The sequence below is a fragment of the Apiospora hydei genome (assembly GCF_038363865.1).
Source record: "Apiospora hydei strain CBS 114990 chromosome Unknown utg000006l_segment0_segment0, whole genome shotgun sequence".
Classification (NCBI taxonomy): domain Eukaryota; kingdom Fungi; phylum Ascomycota; class Sordariomycetes; order Amphisphaeriales; family Apiosporaceae; genus Apiospora; species Apiospora hydei.
In genome coordinates, this window is record NW_027117365.1 from 2,663,582 (window position 1) to 2,686,840 (window position 23,259).

Sequence of the window (23,259 nt, forward strand, 5' to 3'; positions counted from 1 at the left end):
GGGCTTTCGATAACGTCGACCACGATAAGCTCGTCGATTACCTAGCTCGCCGTAGCCTCTTAGCACTTATCGTCCTTTAGATTAATAACTAGCTTAAAGACCGCCGCACGAAACTTAAGCTGTTAAAAAGTAAATCCGGCTAGATTATTTAAAACTATAGTATCTTATAAGGGTCGTTTTTATTATTACTGTTATAGCTTTTTTATAACGTAGATCTTTTCGATAAAATTTTAAAGGAAAGTATTATTACTATTAATATTAAAAACGTTAGCATAGTAATTATTATAAGGGCTGCCTTAAAAGTAAACACCCCGCTAGTATAAAGTACTAGTACCGGTAATAGCGCCGGCTCCCGGGTAATTTTATAGGTTACGTTACCGAATAAATTATAAGGTAACCTTAGGGTAATTACTATTATTTAGGTCGACGATACGAGTATTTTAATAATCGGCCGTAGTATTATAAAAAACTATAAAATATTAAAAAAAGTGCACGGTAAAGCCGTAGTTTAAATAACGAAATACGGTTACGTTTTTACCCTATAAAAATATAAACTAATATATTTCTGCACTAAAAAGCCTAAGCTCCCACTGCGAGGGCCTAGGCTCCTAGTGCACTTAATAAAAACGTAGCACTTACAGCACCACCTATAAAAGCTAGCGCACCCTATTAGGCCGCTAAAAACCCTAACGGCACCCCGCTGGTAAAATATATCCAGCTCCCCGAATTTAAGCCTATCGAGCCGGCCGCTAAGCTACGTTATTTAAGAGTTTAATTTAATTTAAGCCTCTTTTAATATCACTATATTTAAAAAGTTACTATTAAAATTCGAAAATTAATCTAAGCTTTTAAAGCTATTTTCGACGCCTATTAAAAAAGCGGCACTTTATAATTATAATAATTATATTAAGCTATAATAATACCGTAAATCACGTATTATAATATAGTATAATATTAGCCCCACGTTAAGGCTATAAGGGAAAGCCTAACGAAACAGCACCTTACGGCGCTGCGAAAGCTACAGTAAGAGGCTCTGCAAGTGGTCACGGGTGGCCTAAAAACCACCGCACTACTAGCGATGGCCGCCGAGATACACGTTTTACCGATCGAACAATAGCTCTTTTAAGCTAACCACATAGCCTACCTTCGGCTCCGAACGAACCCCCTCACGGCCGGCTACGGCACTTCTATAACCGACACGGCCCGTAAGGCCCACTAGAGATCTCCCTTAACGAAGCTTATTAAGCACCATTAACAGTACTATAAAAAGTTAGCCTCCCTTCGAAACGATCCATTCTTTCGTCGTTTCGTTATAATAAAAACGAATTATAACGGTCGTAAAAAAAGGAGAAAAAAAGAGAAAAATATACCACGACTATATTATATAAGCCTTCGGTTTTAAATCGTTAATTTTTTATACGAATAAAAATAATTATAATAGCGAGGTTAAAGCGGCGACCTACGCACCGGCTTAGTATATTTCTAAGCTTTCGCACGAAAAAACGGCTTATATAAACACTTTAACGTAGTTTACGATATATTTAACGGAGCTAAAAAATATTTATATATCTTTAAGTTATACTTTACGGCTATAAAATAAATAGTTTACGCGAATCGATATTTTTATTAATAATTAAGCCGTTATCGCATCGTCGGCTTAGTTTTAACGTTAGTTTAATTAATAATTATTACGATAAATTTCGAGGTAGCTTATTACCTTATAATATTAAGGTATTAACGTTAATATCTATTAAATTCTAGCTTACACCGAGGTTTTAAACAATAAAAAAACCGATAAAGTCGTTAAAGTAACCGCTAAAACACCCGTTAAAATAGCCGCGGCCGCTAAAAATAAAGCCCTATATATAACCGCTAACTTCGCACCACGTAGCCCTTCACTATTAGCCCTAACTACTACCCTAAACCGGCCCCCGGCCAATGCCCCGGACCTACCCCTAACCAATCCCCGGGACCGGCCCCCGATCAATGCCCTGGACCTACTCTCGACGACTACCCTGGAGCTTACCTTAGAACCTACCCTGGACCTCGCTTAGGAGACAGTAGCGACTGCTGCGGCGCTGGCCGCATTGGCAGCCACCGGGGTTATAATAGCCCGGCCGGTGCTATAACGGCCTTTTAGGGCATAGTATACACCCAGGGCCCAGACCTAGTATACACTTAGAGGCCCGAGACAACCCGTTATTAATTAAACCCTTTTTTATTATAGTGGCTACTTAACGTATACTAATTAAAAAAACTATTAAGTAACGCTAAGCCGACGAGTAGAAAGGTGTACTTTACGAAAAAAATATTATACCACTAGCTTTCTCGGCTCGAGAAAGCTACGCTTTTTAAGTATTAAAGCTTAAAGCGTACTATAGCGGCCATTATATTTTAAATTCGTACCGGTAAAATAGGCCTTAAGGATTACCTTTAGTTTATTCGGCGCCTTAGAACCGACTCGCTACTTTATAACTACGGCGACCGCTAAACGGTCCGGTATATATTACTACACTATAATAAATATAATTAATTACGAGAGAAGGTTTAAGCCTCCGCTAGCTCCGGTTAAAAGGGCTTTAGGCCTCCCACTAGCACGAAAGAAATCTAAGAGTTATAACGAGTTAAAACCGCCGCTATTTTTATACTATAAACGGGCCTACTAAGACGCTTTACTCGGGAGGCCGTGGAGGACGAGCCGCCCCTAAAAAAGCCCTCGAAGAAGCCTCCGAAAGGCCTCCCTCCCGAGGAAGCCCCGGAAGGGGGCCCTAAGGAAGGCCCTCCTAGGGACGGCCTTTTCACAGCTTAACGCGGTGAATAGTAAACCTTTTAAGCTTAATTAATTATTATTACTATATAACTATATATATACGGCTAAAAAGCTACCTTATAAACGCGCGAACGCTGCTTTATAATCGTATATTACCCGGTAGTTACCCTATAATTTACCCGGGAGAGCTACCCGGTAATAATATATATATTCGTCCGGATCGATCGGGAAACATCGGTCGGTATCGGCATCGGTATCGGCAGGTGCTCTTTAATCGAAAAAGAAACGTTAAAAGAGCGCTATCTAACTACCACCGGCAACGCACCGGTGGATTTTCGTATATTAACGCATTATTAAAGCCACCCTCGGTATTATAGCACCGTTTCCGGCACCCACGCACCATTTTTCGGGGCGTCTAATGCCGGAATATCACTTATTTAACTAACTTTAATCGTTATTATTAAATAACAGTGGCCTTAGAAAAGTACTTAATACGACTTATTATTAAAAGCGAAAGTATTATTACACCGGCTATTACTTACCCTGGAGCTGCCTCCGCAGTTACCCTGCACCGCCACGGCGGCCCTTACAACGTTTTCCCCTTCCCCTTCTCTCTCTATTATCTCGCGCGTTAAGGCGTACCCGTAGGTAAATAGATACGTAGTAGTAGATAATAAGTGCGGTGAGGAACGCGGCGGCGCGTGCAGGGCCTATGCGGTAATTTCAGGGCGGTAAGAGCCGGTAAAAGGGTGCTAGAGCCTAAGGGAACGAATACCGCGGCGGGTGCCGAAACAGGCTCACTAGAGCACTGAATTAATATATTATAATAGTTAGCATAGCCTTAACGTCCGTATAAAGCTTAAGCCTCGGATTTAACGATAAATTAACTCTTATTATTATTAATTAAATTAAGTGTAACTAGTTAAGTCGTAATTAGCCTAGTCGACGCCGGCTATATTAATAGAGTTTATAGCGGGTTATTTAGGCAATTCGGTCGTAGAACGCGATGCCTCGAAGGGTATGTTATTAAAGGTATTATAAGCTGCTTTAAGCGTCGAGGGCACTTAGCGAACATGGGCCCTGCGGGGTAGCTTGTCACTATTAGCGGCCCGTCGATCGATTAACAGCCCGATAGCCTTGTATATTATCCCGGGCTAAGGGTTAGCCGCTGCGCTAAAGTGAGCTTTCGTTACATCGTTATCTCGATTCGGTGCTTTAAGCTATTATAATATAGGTAGTACCGCCCACATAGTGATAACGAAATACACTATAAATATATTAAATATATATAAAAATAGGATTAAAAGTAATAATTATAATCTTAAAATCGTACGTAGCCCGAGGTCTTATAAAGCTTAGTGCCGAGAAATAATTACGTGTAACGTGGTTTACTATTAAGTGGCCCGTATTATTAAGTGGTTCACCTTTACCACTTTTCGATATTTTTATAAAAGTTATTTTAACTACGATATTTTAAATTAATTAAAACTATTTACTATTCGAATCGCTATTTAATTTTATATTTTTTTATATATTCGCGTATTATAACCTGTTTAGCCGCAAATACTACAGCGCCTGCCGCCCGTCGCGCGCCGCTTTAATAAATTATTATTTTCGCCTTCGTCGGTCGCTGGACGCTTCCCTTTTGCTTTTTCGTCCTGTAGCCTTCGAGATTCCTTAATCGTAAGGACTCCTTTAAGTTAAACTTGCGACTTTTTAGTTCTCTAGCGTTTCGAAAAAGCTAAATTAGCCTCTTTTAAAGTACGTATCCGATTATATATAAAGGTTATTTTATAAGCTATTTTAATTATACCCTTCGCTATTTAGTTTACCGTATTTAAAATCGGCGTTAAAGAGCTTCCTTAATAGGTAAATACTTTTTTTTTAATATAAATAAAGTGTTTAATTATTTATTAAAGGTTAAACGGCGTTTAAAGGTCGTAAGTATTAGCCGTCCCCGAATAGGATAAGTTAAATATAAACGTTCGAAGACGTATATTTAATTTATTAATTACCTCGTTCGGGTTATAAGGTATTAAGCCGGATACGCTAAATTTAAATTTAATATTAACTTCCGTAAAAATAGCGAAATATATAGCTTTAAACGCGATAAAAAACTCGAGCTTCGTGATATAATTTATCGAGGCTTTAATAAATAGCTCGATTTTCTTCGAATAAGCACGCTTTAAAGGCGAATAAAGTGCTATATTAAAAGGTTAAAGTAGGTGTAATAAATAAAGAGGTATACTAATAATAATAATATCGTTATCCTGGTAATATGCCTCGAATTCGGCCGAAATATAGCTCTCGTAGCCGTCGAGAATTAAGAGGCGGTAGCGACCCTTCGTTTACGATCTAGTATATTTATCGAAGTGTTTAATCTAGTCTAGGCTTATTTTATTATCGGTTTATTTATTAAAAATCGGTTTAATTATTTAATCGCCCGGTAAGCTACTCTCGCGTAACTAGTTCACGAGGTAATATTAACTTTAAACGATTAAAAAAAGCGGAATATATTAGCTTTACGAATTAATGCATTTAATCGCCGTCGACTATTCCCGATTACTAGGCTAGACCGACTTCGCTTTCCCACGCCGATCGGCGCGTATTATAACGAGGGTTAACCCGATTATATTTATTATAAAGCCGGTCTCGTTAAAATTCTATATATCTTCGTTTAAAATACCGTATTTAACCTTTATATTCGCGACTAGTTTAAATTAACCGGAAATAACGTTTAAATCCTCGTAAAAGGCCCTTTAATAATCGTATCGACGATTTATTTTAACCTTAAGGTCTAGGTTGCGGTTAATAAATCGCCTGACCCGGTGCTTACCGACGCGTTCGCCGCCGCGCGACGCGGTAAAAAGATTGGCCATATTTTCCACACTAGCGATCTTAAGAGATATCCCGCGGGTATTTAAATTAATTATATACTTATAAAACACCTTTTTTTATTCGTATTTAATTTATACCTTAGGTATTAAATATCGCGTCGTAGGGTTCGGCCGTAGATTCGGTAACGTAAAATAGTTTTAAGAACGTCGTATATTTTTATAGCATCTCTTTTACTTAATAAATTTAAAGGCTTTCGTGTCGCTTAAATAGTTAAACCGATCCGGTCTTTTTAAATTAAATTAAATATTATAATTATAAAATTATTACGCGTTAAAGTTTAATAAAGGTCGAGAAGTAATAAGGGTAAACTATTTAATAATATAGACTACTTAATAGTAAACCACGTTAAGTTTATAATTAAAATAATTATTAAGCTGTTTACTTAACGATACTTAATACTTAAAGTAACTCGAGGCTTAGCCACTCTACGAAACTATACTCTATTATTTTTTACTACACCGTACGTTTAACTTAAGTATACTTTAATTTATCGCACTACGTTTTTCGCGTTAAGATACAGTAAAGATTAGGTCGGTTATTTCCGCGACGCAAAAGCGACGAGGCGGGGCTTTAAATAGTTCACTTAAACTCTTAGTCGTAAGCTTAAGTTTACGTTAGCGTTAACATTAAGTAAAGCGTTCTTATTCGGCATTAAGTTACTATATTACCCGTTAAAATATATCGTTAAATAAGAAGCTTTTTTATTCCCGTAAATAGTGGATTAATTATTATTTATTTTAGTATTATTTTCGTTTACGGCTTAAAGGGCGACCGCGAGAAAACTTAGATTATTTACAATGTATCCGAGCTATAGCCTAAGAACTTTCTTTCGTTTAAGCTCTCGACCGTTAAAATCCTCACCTTCGAATACGATGCTAACGTTACTAAGTAAACATTATAAGATTATATAAATAAAATTCGTTATAATTAAATAATATTTATAAATTAAAAAATATTTAAATACGGCGTATAAATTTAAAATTATAATTATATAACTACCGTTTCTATTCGGCTTATTTTATAATATATTTTATAAGGTCGCGACGAGCTTCGTTATACTCTTAATCGTGCCTAGGCGCTGCTTTTATAATATTTATTTCCGTGGCCCCGTCGTAACGTTAACGTTTTCACCGAGGTCTTCCGCCTTTTTTAGATTTTTTACGCGTAATATGCCGTAGTATATAAAGCTATTTTCGTTTATCCGGATATTTACTTCTAGTACTTCTCATCGTAGCGGCAGCACTTACTGCCGTGTAAATGGCAAGCCGACGTCGTTTTTTCTATGCCGGCGCGCTTGGTCCATCTCGTAGCGTGCCTTGCGCCTTACCGCATTTTACTATCTGGATACAGGGTACTGGCAAGGGAGATAAGCAAGCGTACCTTCCGTATTATGTATCCCGCAGCACCCCTGTCTATGTCGCGATTAGCAGCAGGGCCGCGGCGGTGACGCTAAAAACGATTCCACCCCTACCACTCCGCTATACCGAACCCCCAAAGCCGACGCGTACCCACGGACGCGTTTAGTGCAAGCGGCAGATTCGCTCTGCGAGCTGAACGCAGTTCCGAAGGGAGACACTCTGGGTACCTATACATTACGCGCTGCCGGCCAGGCGAGTCGGGCTACTGCTACACATCAAAACTGGCCTTCGCAAACACGGTCCTCAACAAGGCTCGCGCTCGGACAGCTCGGGTCGCCTCAAGTCGCACCCACTACACTGGCTGCTGGGTGTGTTCGAAATCCCGATGATTCATTGGCAGGACCATGTGGGGAACATTTAGGGACTGCAGCGCTGGCTTTCTTCGCTCTGCCCTGTGTTTTTCCATTTCTCTCCCAGCCAATGGCCCTATTCTACAGCACACCCAACAGGCAGGATTCAGCATGCAGCCTGCAGCCATGGCGTGCTTACCCGTCCATATTGGACAAAGTGGTATTCGCCCGCTGACGGGGCGAGGCATGCTGCCTGTCTGGCTGGAACAAGCCCATCGAGGCTGAAATGACCCTCGCTATCGCTGTCATTCCCCTCCTTCAGGCCAGGCAGGAGGCCACCACAGCAGCTTCTTGATCAACGCTTTGGTCGAAACCGCTCCTCGATATACTGCAAACAATACCGTCTACTATATGACTTCTCTGCTCGAGCGGGAACTTGCCGCTACTAATAATCTTGCCGACGTACGAACCGGGACGATTCTTGATGGCTGAACGACACGTGGAGATGGTCATAGACCGACAGACTGCCAGAGATCAGGCAGACGGAAACGGGACGAAGCCACAGTTGGCGAACGAGGCCTATACAGTCGGCTGGATCTGTGCGATTTCGACCGAGTACGTCGCTGCTCGCGCCTTCCTCGATGATGAACACGAGAGCCCCGAGCACGGCGCGCAACATGACAACAATAGCTACACGCTTGGAAGGATGGGAAAACATAACGTGGTCATTGCTGTCCTTCCCGATGGCGAGTACGGCACGGCGTCAGCAGCGACGGTCGCGCGCGACATGCTGCACAGCTTTCCCCATGTGCGCATTGGCCTGATGGTCGGTATTGGCGGCGGCGCACCGAGTGTGAAGAATGACATTCGACTCGGCGACATCGTTGTCAGCGCTCCTCGGGATGGTCGTGGGGGTGTGTTCCAGTACGACTTCGGCAAGACAATCCAGGACCAGACGTTCCGCGAGACAGGCTTCCTAGCGCAGCCACCTACCGTACTACGCACTGCCGTTAGTGGAGTAAAGGCACTCTACGAACAGCGTGGACACCAGATTCGAGAGGATATCGATACGGCCCTTAAGATGTGGCCGAGACTCCGCAAGAAGTATCGTCAGCCTGATGAAAGCACCGACCGTCTATATCTCAATAATATTATCCACCCCGTCAACGACGAAAGCTGTGCGACGTCGTGCAGTGCCGACACTTCTGCGCTAGTCTTGAGACGGGTGCGGGACGAGGATGACGACACCCCGGCAGTACACTACGGCTTGATCGCCTCTGCGAACCAGCTAATGAAGGATGCTGTGGTCCGCGACAAGCTCGCTCGAGAGAAGGAAGTCCTATGCTTCGAAATGGAGGCGGCCGGCCTGATGAACCACTTTCCGTGTCTCGTGATCCGGGGATCTGCGACTACTCCGATACGCATAAGAACAAGGAATGGCAAGGCTATGCGGCGATGACGGCGGCGGCGTATGCGAGGGACTTGCTCAAGAGGATCGCACCTAATAAGGTAGAGGCCGAAGGGAAGCTCAGCGAGCTTCTTACGAACGGTTAGTATATCTGAGTTCGTTGTTTTGCGAAAAAGGCCTTAAAGTATAATGAGAAACACGCGAATTTATCCACAGTCGTCTTTTTATATAGCTTATTAAGGCTAATACTTTAATAGTTTCTACTGCGGTTTCCACAATGCAAAAGCATGTTATATATAATAAGTCCGTTCTGGATCGGAAGGAGGATCGAGAGGTTCTTGACTGGCTCACCCCTCTTGACTATGGGCCGCAACATTCCGACTACCTCAGGAGGCGACAGCCTGGTACCGGACAATGGCTCCTGGATTCCGAGGAGTACCGAACGTGGCTTGGTACTACACATCAGACCTTGTTCTGCCCAGGCATGCCCGGAGCAGGCAAGACGATTCTTGCCTCCACCATAATCGACAACCTTGAGCACAGGTTCCGGGATGACAGGACATCGGCCATTGCCTACGTGTACTGTAACTTCAAGCGGAAGGACGAGCAGAAGATCGAAGACTTGATTGCAAGTCTCTTGAAACAGCTTGCTCAAGTTAGACCCTCTCTACCGGTCGCTATCCAGCAGCTCCGCGATCGACATGCCCCGAAGCGAACGAGGCCCACGCTGGATGAAATGTCTCAGGCACTTCGCTCCGTCGTGTCCGAGCACTCGAGGGTGTTTATTGTGGTCGACGCCCTGGATGAATGCCAGACGTCGGACGATTGCCGGGCCCGTTTCCTTTTACGCTGTTCGATCTGCAGGCCCAAAGCAAGATCCATCTCCTTGCGACGTCGAGGGTGATTCCTGATATTAGCGAGAAGTTTGAAGGCAGCCCGCATCTCGAAGTACGTGCTAGTGACTTCGATATCCGAAGATACTTAGAGGGACATATTGCCGAGCTTGGAGCCGTTATAACTGAGAAAAACGACTTAAGAGACGCGATTATGAATAGTATCACAGAAGCTGTTGATGGAATGTAAGTAGTGAGGCGTATAATAGCGAACCCGCTAACTCTAGTAGGTTTCTACTCGCTCAACTTTATTTGGAATCGCTCCAAGGAAAGGACACGCCAAGGGCTATCCGGAAAGCGTTGAGCGGCATGGTCCCAGGAGCCCAGGGAGACATTGCGTACAGCACTGCGTATACAAACGCCATGGAACGCATTAAAGGTCAGCTGACAGACTGGGCACGACGTGCTAAGCAAGTCTTAGCATGGATTGCCTGCGCGAAGCGACAGCTGCATAAAGTTGAACTGCAACATGCGCTGGCAGTCGAGCGTGATGAGTTAGCGCTTGATCCAGAGAACTGCCCCCGAATCGAACATCTAGTGTCGGTATGTGCTGGATTAGTGACAGTGGACGAGCAGAGCGGCACCATCCGGCTGGTGCACTACACAGCACAAGAGTACTTTGAGTCAACAAAGACGCGGTGGTTTCCAGAGATGGAGCTAGAAATGACGGCTATTTGCACGACATACTTATCATTCGATGTCTTCGCCACTGGTTTTTGCGAGTCCGATGAAGAGTTCGAAGAGCGACTCGCAGAGCATCCACTATATGCTTACGCCGCGCAGAACTGGGGGCTCCACGCGCGTACCGCCAATACAAACGATCCAGTACTCGACGGAGTACTCTCATTTCTATCGAGACAAGCGCAAGTCGACGCAGCAAGTCAGGCATTACTAGCGAGTGAAATAAGCTACAAGTATGGAGGATACATTCAACGGGCGCTTCGGAGAACGGGATTACACCTGGCAGCATATTTTGGTCTGGTACGGGCGGTGGATATGATAGGAGATAACCACAGTGTTGGTGTGAAGGATAGTGCCGGCCAAACATCTCTACACGTGGCGTCTTCTAGAGGCCGTCTCGAGGTGGCCAAGCTGCTGATCGAGAAGGGCGCGGATATCAAGGCCGCAGAGAACGACGGACGGACGCCGCTGCACTGGGCCTCTTGGGGAGGCCATCTCGAGGTGGCCAAGCTGCTGATCGAGAAGGGCGCGGATGTCAAGGCCGCAGAGAACGACGGACGGACGCCGCTGCACTGGGCCTCAAATGGAGGCCGTCTCGAGGTGGCCAAGCTGCTGATCGAGAAGGGCGCGGATGTCAAGGCCGCAGAGAACGACGGACGGACGCCGCTGCACTGGGCCTCTTGGGGAGGCCATCTCGAGGTGGCCAAGCTGCTGATCGAGAAGGGCGCGGATGTCAAGGCCGCAGCGAACGACGGAGAGACGCCGCTGCACTGGGCCTCTTGGGGAGGCCATCTCGAGGTGGCCAAGCTGCTGATCGAGAAGGGCGCGGATGTCAAGGCCGCAGAGAACGACGGAGAGACGCCGCTGCACTGGGCCTCTTGGGGAGGCCATCTCGAGGTGGCCAAGCTGCTGATCGAGAAGGGCGCGGATGTCAAGGCCGCAGAGAATGACGGAGAGACGCCGCTGCACTGGGCCTTAAATCGAGGCCATCTCGAGGTGACCAAGCTGCTGATCGAGAAGGGCGCCGATATCAAGGCCGTAGAGATCAACGGACGGACGCCGCTGCACTTGGCCTTAAATCGAGGCCATCTCGAGGTGGCCAAGCTGCTGATCGAAAAGGGCGCGGATGTCAAGGCCGCAGCGAACGACGGACGGACGCCGCTGCACTTGGCCTTAAATCGAGGCCATCTCGAGGTGGCCAAGCTGCTGATCGAAAAGGGCGCCGATGTCAAGGCCGCAGCGAACGACGGAGAGACGCCGCTGCACTGGGCCTCTTGGGGAGGCCATCTCGAGGTGGCCAAGCTGCTGATCGAGAAGGGCGCCGATATCAAGGCCGTAGAGATCAACGGACGGACGCCGCTGCACTGGGCCTCAAATGAAGGCCATCTCGAGGTGGCCAAGCTGCTGATCGAGAAGGGCGCGGATGTCAAGGCCGCAGCGAACGACGGAGAGACGCCGCTGCACTGGGCCTCTTGGGGAGGCCATCTCGAGGTGGCCAAGCTGCTGATCGAGAAGGGCGTGGATGTCAAGGCCGCAGAGAACGACGGAGAGACGCCGCTGCACTTGGCCTTAAATCGAGGCCATCTCGAGGTGGCCAAGCTACTAATCGAGAAGGGCGCCGATGTCAAGGCCGTAGAGAAGGGCACTGATTTCAACGCCGTAGAGAACCAGGGATGGACGCCGCTACACTAGGCGTCTTCTAGAGGCCATCTCGATTTTATTCCGCTAATCCTGCGCGAGGACACTTGTGTCGAGTGAGAGACTAGACAGCGGCCATGGCAGGCACGAGCCACAACTGAAAGTCACAGAACCACAGCGCCACAGAGTCGCAGTGCGCACAGAAACTATCTAGTTTCAACCAGCTCACAATAGGCGCTTATTCGGTATTAAAGAGGAAGTTCAGGGATTTGCTGCGGCTGCGTTGCCATAGCATGCTCACGATGACCGTGAACAAATCTGACTTCATCTAGGCCTAGAATCGTGCCAGAAACCATGCCTTTACGCCTAAGGTTATCGCAGCAGGCTGGGCAGCAACCGGCATATGGCCTAGAGATATCAACAAGCCTCTAAACAGCCGGCTCCGGAAGGGGAAGGGGAAGGGGGTTCCGGGGCCGGAGCCGGAGCCGGCCGGCCCTTCCAGAGCCTCCCGACCAGCAGCCGAGCCTCCGGCCCCCTTCAACACCCCGCACAGTAGCCGGCAGCTCCGGGAGATTATCCTGGATGCGGTTTCCGACGACCTAGAGGCCGAGGGTGCGACCTCCCGGTTGCTTTTCCGGAAGATTGGGAAAGGGCTGGATGAACTGAACGTTACAGTGGCAAGGTTGGAGCAGGAAAACGAGGCCCTGAAGGCTCAGTTGCAGCTGGAAAGAAAGAAGAAGAGAAAGCAAGTGAAACCAGACCCCAATGCCAGATTTGTTCAGATGCGTGATGTTGCCAGAGCCAGGGGGAGGTTATAGGGGTCCAGGAGGAGGAATCTGACGATTCTGACCAATCAGAGGCCGAAGAAGAGCCTATAAATCAATTAGAAACGGAAAGCGAGCCTGAAAGCTGTATTGTAATTAATTGATTATATAGTTGCAATCAACTGATTAATTTGTTGTCGTTTTATAGCAATTGGCAATTGTCGTTGTTGTTGATTGAGGGGGTAAAAAGGGTGGCTCAACTGGTGGTCATGCGCCTTATAGGTGGTCTGGAATCCTTCAATCTCCTGTGCGTTAGAGATATACATCAACGCGAGGGACTATTATAGCTCTACGCTGCTATCAGTAGCTGCACAGCGGCGTAGGGACGTCTGGAACCCGACAGGTGAACAGGAACGACCTGAGTCCTATTCTTAGCTTAGATATATACCAAGCAGAAGCTAGCATGTTCGTCTACTTGTGATTATCCTATAATTAATTATAATTCCCTTCGCTAAATAGGCTATTTCTAATCGAACGTCCATGGTTGCCAATGTACCTAATTCTAGAGAATATGGATGCAGCTGCCTTACTATTTGTAAGCAACCGATCTGATGTGGCAGCACGCTATAGCATGGTTCAACACGAGATGGAGGCACACCAAGGTTCAGGACGGTCTGATGTGCCCCATGCTGTGAGCGCATGTTCAGAAGGGACGATTTGGTATGCGCTCAGACACCAAGGACCTGTATATATGACATGAGAATGACCCGGTAGATAGATGTGGAAACCAAGGCTTTGCACCCCCGCTACCTCAGACCCTACCGTCGCCTAGCTGAATGTTTACACTATTTAAATTAAGGATGCCAAGGAGTATTGGCTTCATTTTAGATTAGGGTGCCTAGATTCAGGTTCCCGGATCAGGATGACCGGATCAAGATTACTGGATCAGGATTACTGAATCTGGATCACAGTTCCTATATCACGGTTCTTGGATCATAGTTCTAGGATCACGGTTCCTAAACCGTAGTAGCGACGACTAGAGTGATACATAGTAGCACCCTTGAATTGCAAAGCCCTTCTTTAGAATAAGGATAGCTTAGACGACGTGCCTGCCACCCGACCGGTTTATTCCCAGCCAACCGCTACCGTTGGTGCCCATGTGACGATATTGCGTATGCGCTGTTTGGCCGGTAAAAGCGGGGGCCCAGGCCCCACCGCCACGAGGTTGCGGTCACGGTAGAAGTCTGGCATACGTCTAAGAGATATGGTTGCCGTGAGGCACTATTACTAATCAACAGTTTGGTAACCTTACGGGGATATCTCCAACATGACATCCTCGGGCTTGATGATGGATAATAGAAGAGGGATTATACGGTGTCTCAATGACTGGTATAGAACTATCAAACGTAAGGATAGAGTTCAGATGCCTTGTTTCGAGCTTTCAAGACTTGGGCGACACGTCCTCCGCCTCTCCAGACTGCCTCTCCTCGTATCCATGTAGTAGCTGCTTGCTGATCAATTTCTCGGCCACCCATCCATCTTCCTTGGAAGGACGACCCCTCCAATGCAGCCTATACTGCTTCTTCACTCCTTTCCCACGGATTCCCAAGATTTCCACGCCCTCATGTATGCCATCGTAGCCTTTTTCAAAGTCACTAACCATTTCCTCGTTGATGTCACGTCGGGGGATCCAATCTCGGGTCTTATCCGTCCATATAAGGAGGAAGTCGGCGTGACGGCCCGAACCCCAGCGTGCGATGATACGATCAACCTCACCAACGGCATCGGATTCAGCTACTTGGAGTCAGTTGGAATTTCACGAACAGTTTTTTAACAAGAGTGATGCATACCTTCATTGCTTCTATTAGGTGAGCGGCATAGCTTACGTTGCCTCCTGCTTCGAGCATGCAGCCAATCTTGAGACTTAACATTGGAAGCATGTTGGGAACAATACGCTGCGCCTTGGCGTTTTTCCAGCGTAAACTGTATCTGAAATGTTGGCTCCCCGCCCTCCATGACGCATTTTACCACACCGTCTGAGATTGCTGTTTCCTCATAAGACGCAAGGCCAAGAAGGGAGATAGTGGTCGAAGAAGCTGGATGAGACACTGGCAACGTCTCAACTGTTTGGCTTCTAGCGGGACTGTCGCGATGCGGGTGCTGGCTCGTTGGTGAATCTGGTCGTCGAGACTGGTCGCCCCTACGCTGACGGTTAGGTACAGGCGGCCCATCGGCCGTCGCCGTTTGGCTTGGGGAGCGGCGATAATCATTGCTTGCACCAACATTGTTATCAAAGTCGTTGCCGTTGTTGGGTGCAGGTGACTCGTCTGTCTCCCTTGTCATGCGTTTCGTGCTCGTAACTGCCATGTTCCCAGGAGTAGTATTGCCCCTATACTCTGGCTGGCAGTTCGAGGGGGTCGATCGTGCTTTGCTCAGGGAGTCTGGACAAACTCGACGTTTCTCCCGATGTCGTTTGGGCTCGATTGGTGGTATTGGGAAGAACTTCAGTGGGCTGGCTTAGGTGACCATCCATGTTGTGTTGAGAAAGATGAGCGATGCTCGCCTGCGCCTTCCGACGCTCCACAGCCGCCTTCATCCAAGGTTGGCTTCCCAAATACCCTCTCGAGCCCTTCAAGGGCAAGGGAGTCAGGGTGTCAAGAGGCTTGGCAGCGGAAACAGATCCCGGTGCAGACCGTGATGACGGTACCTCGGAGGATACCAAATAACTTGGCTTGGCTGGGGGCGTACCGGTGAAAGACACGTTCTCCAAGCCCAGGTGCTTAGGATCAGGAGCGCCACTGGCGAAAAAGCCGGCGGTGGAGGCAAGATAGGATCGTTCTGTCTGGAACTGAAGAAAACTTGCGTCCGGTGAATCTCACTGCCATTGCCACTGGCAGATCCGTCGTCATCAGTAAGCAAGATTGGGTTCTTGGAGTTGGCTCCTCTTGCGCTGTCTGTTGATGCCTTTGGCTTCATTGGCGACTTCACAACAGAAGTCGGCAGCAGCTCAGCATCACCACTCATCTTTGCCCCGCGAGGAGTCTCGCTGGGCTTAGGAGGAAGCGTACTTGGGAATGAAAGATGAGACATGACTGCCTGCGGAAGAATCCAGCGGGATCGTGATTTGCTAAGTAAAAGTGTAGAAGGAATCTCGTCTTCGAAGTTTACGGGTTGATGGTTTTGAAAATCTCCGTGAATCTAAGGTTGGATTAATGGTATTTATACATAGACATGTCCGGCTTCCCAATATTTAAAAATCACATAGAACTCGCATATGAATTACTACTGCCTTCGTTCGTACTGAACACTCGTCGCGAACCTCACACCTTGGCCCCCTAAGAGCTCGTATTAAGCTATGCCGAACTATGCGCTTCCCGGATATTGACTTCGGTGATTGGGAATGCAGCGTGGCGACGAATGAGCTGGCAAAGCACATACTACAGGCGTCTGTGTCGTATCACTTCCAGGTTCAGCCAATCGCTCCTGACCAATAAGCGCTGGAAAATGAACAGGACCGTGTTAGCCGCAAGTCAGCTGCGGTACCATAAACACAGCTTACCGAGATTTGTTGAGTGATTGGTAAAGATAAAGACGAAATACTCTTCTTCCGAATCCAAAGCGGCTTTGTAGTCTTCTGGAGAGGAGAGGAGATCGGGACCTTCCCCATCTAGTATGGAAGCGGACAATGTGGCTGCAGTGCTGACACGGCCTCGCAGATAATTCGTACATGATTAGAAGCAGCGAGTCCCGGAACGCCCTACATCCGAAGCCAAGACAGTCACGTCGTCGTAATGACGCGTTATCAGCAGATCTTTGTCTGGGAATGAGACGAGAATAAAACATCCTCTCATCCGAGGTCACACAGTTGGCTGCAGTGCTAACGTGTCCTCGTCGAAAAAGGGGAGACGAGTGGAAGTGACGAGCCGTGGTGCGCCCTACATCCGAAGCCAAGGCAGCCGCGTGGTCTTCTGTAGATGAAACGAGAAAGGGACCTTCCTCATCTCGAATGGAAGCTGACGATGTGGCAGCAGTGCTGACGTAGCCTCGATAATGATTCGTAGATGATTGGAAGTGAAGAGTCCCGGAACGACCTACATCCGAAGTGAAGGCAACAGCGCCACAGCGACGCTGACATGGCACTGAGTGGACGAACGATGCTAGAATACAAGCAGTCCCTGGTGAACAGAGGAAGCCTCCATATCTGAAATGAGTTCACCAGTGACTGATCTCTAGATCAGCCTCGGAGTCGTGATGAAGAGCATGTTTTTGTCAACGTGACTTGTATGAAGGGAGTTGTGGATTGAGGAAAGTTGGCAGTAATAATAGTAGCAGAGATCAATCAAGCCAAAACGCAAATAAGAATGAAAGAGGTAGGAGAGAGGTCCCTCCAGCCATGGAAAGGCATGATGATTTCTGGGGTCAATCTTGTGAGAAAGAAAGAGTGCAGGAAAGTCAAGAATACATCGAGGGGACTTTGCGGAAAGGCCGTCTTATATATATATTTGGTGTGAGCTGACAGGGGTGTCCGGTCGCGCGATGCCTAATTGGGAAGGGGGGCTAAACCCGGGAGGTGCGACAGCGTGTTCTCGACTACGAGGAAAAGGATGGTGTTAAGTTCGTTGGTGTCAAGAAATATGTTACGAAATGTGATTTGCGCAGAGGCCACTTACTTTTCACGCCCGCGGCGTTTGTAGAAACAAATGCAATGTTCCAGGTTGCGTCTTTCTTGATGGGCTGACGGGTCTCTGGGCAAGACTCGGTCGGGTGTTGACAAGAGGATGATACGCCAAATGCTGTGTTGGATTTTGTGAGAAATGAGCACAGGCTGGGGGTTAACAGGCAATAAGGTAATGTAAACCCGCTTGTCAACCAACAGCAGGGTGATGGAAGGAAGGTCTCAAAGCAATGAGATCGATCGGGCAGGTGATGTGTCTGAAGAACGGACTGTCCCGCATGAACACGCAAGGTTGAGAGGAGTTTGTTAGGTCAGAGAGAGTTAGGTGCCTTGACAAATTGCGTATGGGAAGTTGACGTTTTCAGATACTGTGTTAAATAAGCAGCCCGAGTTGATTCCACTGCAACAGGAACGAGTTGCTGGTAGCCGTGTTTTGGTACGGACGATGTCGTCGTACCTGAAAAGGAAACCCTGGCTGTGGGTGCGGATTGGTTGATGGAAGGAATCTGGGCAACTGATAAGAGCAACGCGATGGAAAGGTGAAATACACACAACAGCCAGCTTCGGAAATGAAGTGAAATCATTAAGTAGAAGCCAAGTTGTCGTCCCTATAATATGGCTGATTCCAGAATATCTGTCCATGTCTAATTTAATGCTTGTAATTCCTATCACATGCATACAGTTGGCATGAGAACGCAAGCCGTTCAAGATGCCGTCAACTGATGATAGACCCTCGTCATCGACCTCCTACTCTGTTGACACAAGCTGGGCTTAGACGAAGATTGAGGCTTCATCAACGAACCCGCCCTACCCCGTTGCTTTACGTTACTTTCACCTAGGCCAGCAATGGCCGCAGCCAGCCAAGCCTGCAACGAGAAGCACTGCTCAGGGGACGTGAATTGAAGAATATGCCATGCTAAATGTATGAAAGTTATTTCTAGATGCGGCCTAGAAAGCCAGGGTACCACTGACAGGGGTTCTAGGAGTTCCCCATGAAATGATCGAGGTACAAGAACAAGTAGACATCCCCGACTGCTCTCCTCCCAGTCCCACGGCTTCTCGACAGTAATTCTAATAGCTATGATTCTTTCCTTTCTTTGCTTTGTCCGTGAAGTCACAGCCATGACGCTGTATACCATACTGACTGTCTTGGGCAGTGCTTGCTGGAGATGAGGCTATTGTACGACTGAACGCAGGCCATTTCAAACGTGAACTTATACCGATAAGGGCCACCTGACTGGCTGGCCTACGCAGTGCCTAACTTAATGAAAGGGGTGCTGAGTTAAAACAATTCCCATTCTCGTTGCTACATTGGGCCAGGGGTGGTGTGTCAAACAGTATCCCAGCAGGGTGACTCATTTTGACTCACGGGGCTTCATCTTCTATTGGGTTTGGTGGACATCTAACTATAGTAACAAATTGTATCTCTTCGTAATCGAGAACACGCTGTCGCACCTCCCGGGTTTAGCCCCCTTCCCGATTAGGCATCGCGCGGTCATATACCCCTGTCTCTACCTAAATACATATATAAGACTGCCTTCCCGCAAAGTCTCCTCGATATATACTTGACTTCTTTCTTCTCTTTTTTGCCACAAGATTGACCACGATACTCATTATGCCTGTCCCCATGGCTACGAGTCCGACTTAACATTTTCAATCCTATCTGCGTTCCGGCTCAATTGAACTCTACTGTCAGCACTGCCTACTTTCCACACTACACACCAATCTTCATATAAGTCACGCTGAAAATAACATTCACTTCATCACTACTCTGAGTCTTTTCTAGAGATCAGCTACCAGCAAACCCTTCGCAGCCATAGAGGCTTCCTTCGTCTCCCAAGGGCTGATCCCATTCTGATAACGTTCGCTTATTCGAAGCCATGTTGGTATCGCTGCCGCGCTGTTGCCTTCATTTCGGATGTACGACGTTCCGGGATTGTTTCTTCCAATCATTCACACATGATGGCGAGACCACGTCAACACTGCAGGCACATTGTCAGCTTTCATTCCAGATAAGGAAGGTCCCATTCTTGCCTCATCTCCAGAGGACCACCAAGCTGCCTTGGCCTCGGATGCAGGACGTTCCGCGACTCGCCTTTTCTGCTCATCTCCCCTTTTTCGGCGAGGCCACGTCAGCACTGCCTCCAACTATGCGGCCTCGGATGAGAGGGCGCTTTATTATCGTCTTATTTCCAGAAAAGGATCACTGTTGCCGCGTCATCGCGGCCACGCGGCTGCCTTGGCTTCGGATGCAGGACGTTCCGGGACTCGTCTCTTCTAATCATTTACGCATAATGGCGAGACCACGTCAACACTGCAGCCACATTGTCAACTTTCATTCCAGACCAGGAAGGTCACATTCTCGTATCATCTCCAGAGGACCAACCAACTGCCTTGGCTTCGGATAAAGAGCGCTCCGTCTTGAGCTCGACAAATCAGTCATCAGATGCCGGTGGGCTGTATGTGGTACCGCAGCTGGCCTGCGGTTAATTCGGTTCTATTAATTTCTCCGCGTGTATTCACCGGGAGGGATTAGCCGAAACTGAGAGTGGCACATATGACTAACGTCTCTAGTATATGCTTTTCCAGCTTATTGGTCGCCATGCTGCAATCCTAGCCACCGAAGTCAACGCCCGGATGCGTTAAGTGTGGCACAAATTACACGAAGTCTTAGCAGGTCATAAGTTCAGGGTCGCAACGGAAGATGGTCAGTAAGGATTGGGGGAAAACTCCTGAGAATGTGATACGCCGATTGTTCTGTGTATAAATATCTACTGTTCGATCTAAATCCCCCGTTCCCCAGAATATCTTAAGAATATTAAACTTCGAGTTTGAGATCTTTTTTACACATCACTTAGAAAGCCACAATTACACTATACTTTTTTATAGGCGACCATATTATATTTTTTAACTCCCAGCGTGCTACTCTTTAAACTTAGTAAAACTCCTTAAAAAAGAAAAGCTAAGCGGCGATAGTACGCATATTATTAATAGTCGTAAGGCGAATCTTATATTAACCTTTACTATAAGATTTTTATAAGTATTTAGCTAGGCGACGATAAGGTTTAAAGTAGCGAGGGTGTAAAGCTTTAGTTTTTATATTTATTTACCGGGTTATTCTTATATTATATATATAAGTTTTTAATGTTTAAACGTATATTAAATCGGTTTTTTTAAATATACGCTTATAGTATAAAGTATATTAAACCGTCTTAAACTTTAATATACTTTTATCTCGTATTAAATTATACTATAACGTGCTGTTATATTAAATCGGTTGCTTACACGCCCTCTTAGCGGTATACTATAGTATATTTTAAAGCTCTTGTGCTTAATAGTTAAATCGTGACCCCCTTTTTTTCGTACGGCCTCACTAGGGCCACGAAGTATGCCATTGTGCCTTTTTAAGCGTTCTTAACGTTTTTAATTTATTATTTAATATAATTAATTTAATAAAATCCTTAAACTTATTAATTAAGAGCGGCTTTATAAGCTCGTTAATTAGGTTCTTAATCTCTTTTATATACTCGATTAATACGTTACTTATTTACATTTCGTTTTTATTATAATAATAACGGTATTAAACGTGCTTTTACTTTTTAAACATTTAAATAATTTTAGTTTATAGTTTTACTACCGTATTATTTTTTAATATATTAATAAATCTTTTTAATTATTAACCGAGCTTAATTAATAAGTTTCGAATATTAGCGAGCTTTTTCGTAACCTCGTTCACGGCCACGTACTCGCTTTTAATAACCGATAAAGCTATATAGTCTTATAGAGCTAATCTCTAAGCAACGAGGTATTCGGCTATAAAAACGATATAGCTTATAATTAACCTCTTAGTGTCTTTATTATACTTATAACTTATATGGTATACTATTATTAATTTAAGCGTATTAAATTAAGTGTATAAGTAATTAAGGGATTTATTTAATCGTTAATATAATAAGCCCTTATTTTTATTACTTTATAAATAACGATAATTTTTATTTATATATTTTAATTATATTAATATAAAATTAATTATATATTTCGACTAAGCACTTATAACGAATTAAATATTTAACCGCGTTATACTTATTAAAAATAATAATATACTTATTATTTAAATATAAATAACGTGGTTTACTACTACGCGACGTATATTACTTAGCGACGTATTTAAATTTAATTTTAATATAATTAAACTTTAACGCGTAATACTTTTATAATTATAATGCTTAATTAATCTTAAAAAGATTAGATAGTTTTAATAATTTAAGCGATACGAAACGGAGCGAATTAAATAAACTAAAGAGCAGTAGTAAAAGCTTATAATATACTCGAATTAATTTTATATTATTAAATTTACGGCCGAACTTTAAAACGCGAAATTTAACCGAAACGACGTAAACTAAATTTAATTAAAAAAGAGGTACTTTATAAATATATAATTAATCTAGATATTCGAAGGATGCCTCCCGATTTCGCTAATATAAAAAATATGGCTAATCTCTTCACCGTATCGCGCGGCGGCGACCGCGTCGGCAAGCACTGGGTTAAGCGCTTTATCGACCGCAACCCGAACTTAAAGACTAAAATAAATCGTCGGTACGATTACTAGAAGGTTTTTTATAAAAGTTTTAAAGTTATTTTCGGCTAGTTTATATTAGTCGCGAATATAAAGGCGAAATACGGGATCGTTAATAAAAATATTTAAAATTTCGACGAAACCGGCTTTATAATAAGTATAATCGGGTTAATACTCGTTATAATACGCGCTAAACGGCGTGGAAAAGCGAAGTCGGTCTAGTTTAATAATTAGGAATAAGCAACGGCGATTAAATATATTAATTCGTAGGGCTAATATATTCCGCCGTTTTTAATCGTTTAAGGCTAATATTACCTCGCGAACTAATCCCGCGAAACCGATTTACCGGGCGACTAGGTAATTAAGCTAACTTTTTAATAATTAGATTAATAACGAAATAGGTTTAAACTAGATTAAATATTTTAATAAATATATTAAAGCGTAAACGAAAGGTTCCCACCGCCTTTTAATTATTAATAGCTATAAGAGCTATATTTCGGCTAAATTTAAAATATACTGTTAAAATAATAATATTATTATACTCCGTATACCTCCTTATTTATTTTATTTGTTTTAACTATTCGATATAATACTTTATTCGGCTTTAAAGCGTGCCTATTTAAAGGAAATCGAGCTGTTTATTAAGGCCTCGATAAACTATATTACGAAGCTCGAGTTTTTTATCGCTTTTAAAGCCGCGTATTTCGCTATTTTTACGGAAAATAATATTAAATCCGGATTTAACGTTTTTAATTTAATCCCTTATAATCCTAATAAAGTAATTAATAAGTTAAATATACGTCTTTAAACGCCTATATTTAACCTATCCCGTTCGAGAACGGCTAATATTTACGACCCTTAAACGCCGTTTAACCCTTAATAAATAACTAAATACTTTACTTATATTAAAAAGAAAGTATTTACTTATTAAAAAAGCTCTCCGACGTTAATTTTAAATATAATAAACTAAATAGCGAAAAATATAATTAAAATAGTTTATAAAATAACCCTTATACGCGATAAAATATATATATTAAAAAAGGCTAATTTAGCACTTTTTAAGCGCCGAAAAATTAAAAAATCGCGAGTCTAGCTTAAAAAACCCTTACTATTAAGGAATCTTAGCAGCTATAAAACGAGAAGGTAAAAGGGAAGCGTTTAGCGCCCGATAAAGGTAAAAATAGGGGTTCGTTAAAACGGAGGGCGACCGGTAAAAAGCGCTGTAATATTTACAACGAGACAGGTTAT

At 44.8% G+C, this 23,259-nt stretch overlaps 2 protein-coding genes across 2 annotated transcripts; one reads left to right on the forward strand and one right to left on the reverse strand.

Moving 5' to 3' along the window:
• Positions 1-7,881: 7,881 nt before the first annotated feature.
• On the forward strand, positions 7,882-12,050 carry PG997_008031 (uncharacterized protein; the record flags this gene model as incomplete). Its single annotated transcript, XM_066812346.1, has 5 exons — positions 7,882-8,766; positions 8,811-8,925; positions 9,042-9,600; positions 9,657-9,863; positions 9,908-12,050. 5 exons carry the CDS (start codon positions 7,882-7,884, stop codon positions 12,048-12,050), a joined length of 3,909 nt encoding a protein of 1,302 aa, XP_066667688.1.
• A 2,151-nt stretch (positions 12,051-14,201) lies between these two features.
• On the reverse strand, positions 14,202-16,895 carry PG997_008032 (uncharacterized protein; the record flags this gene model as incomplete). The annotated part of the gene is made up of 8 exons (XM_066812347.1): positions 14,202-14,554; positions 14,611-15,120; positions 15,212-15,598; positions 15,640-15,958; positions 16,199-16,257; positions 16,320-16,469; positions 16,522-16,803; positions 16,856-16,895. 8 exons carry the CDS (start codon positions 16,893-16,895, stop codon positions 14,202-14,204), a joined length of 2,100 nt encoding a protein of 699 aa, XP_066667689.1.
• Positions 16,896-23,259: the final 6,364 nt, after the last annotated feature.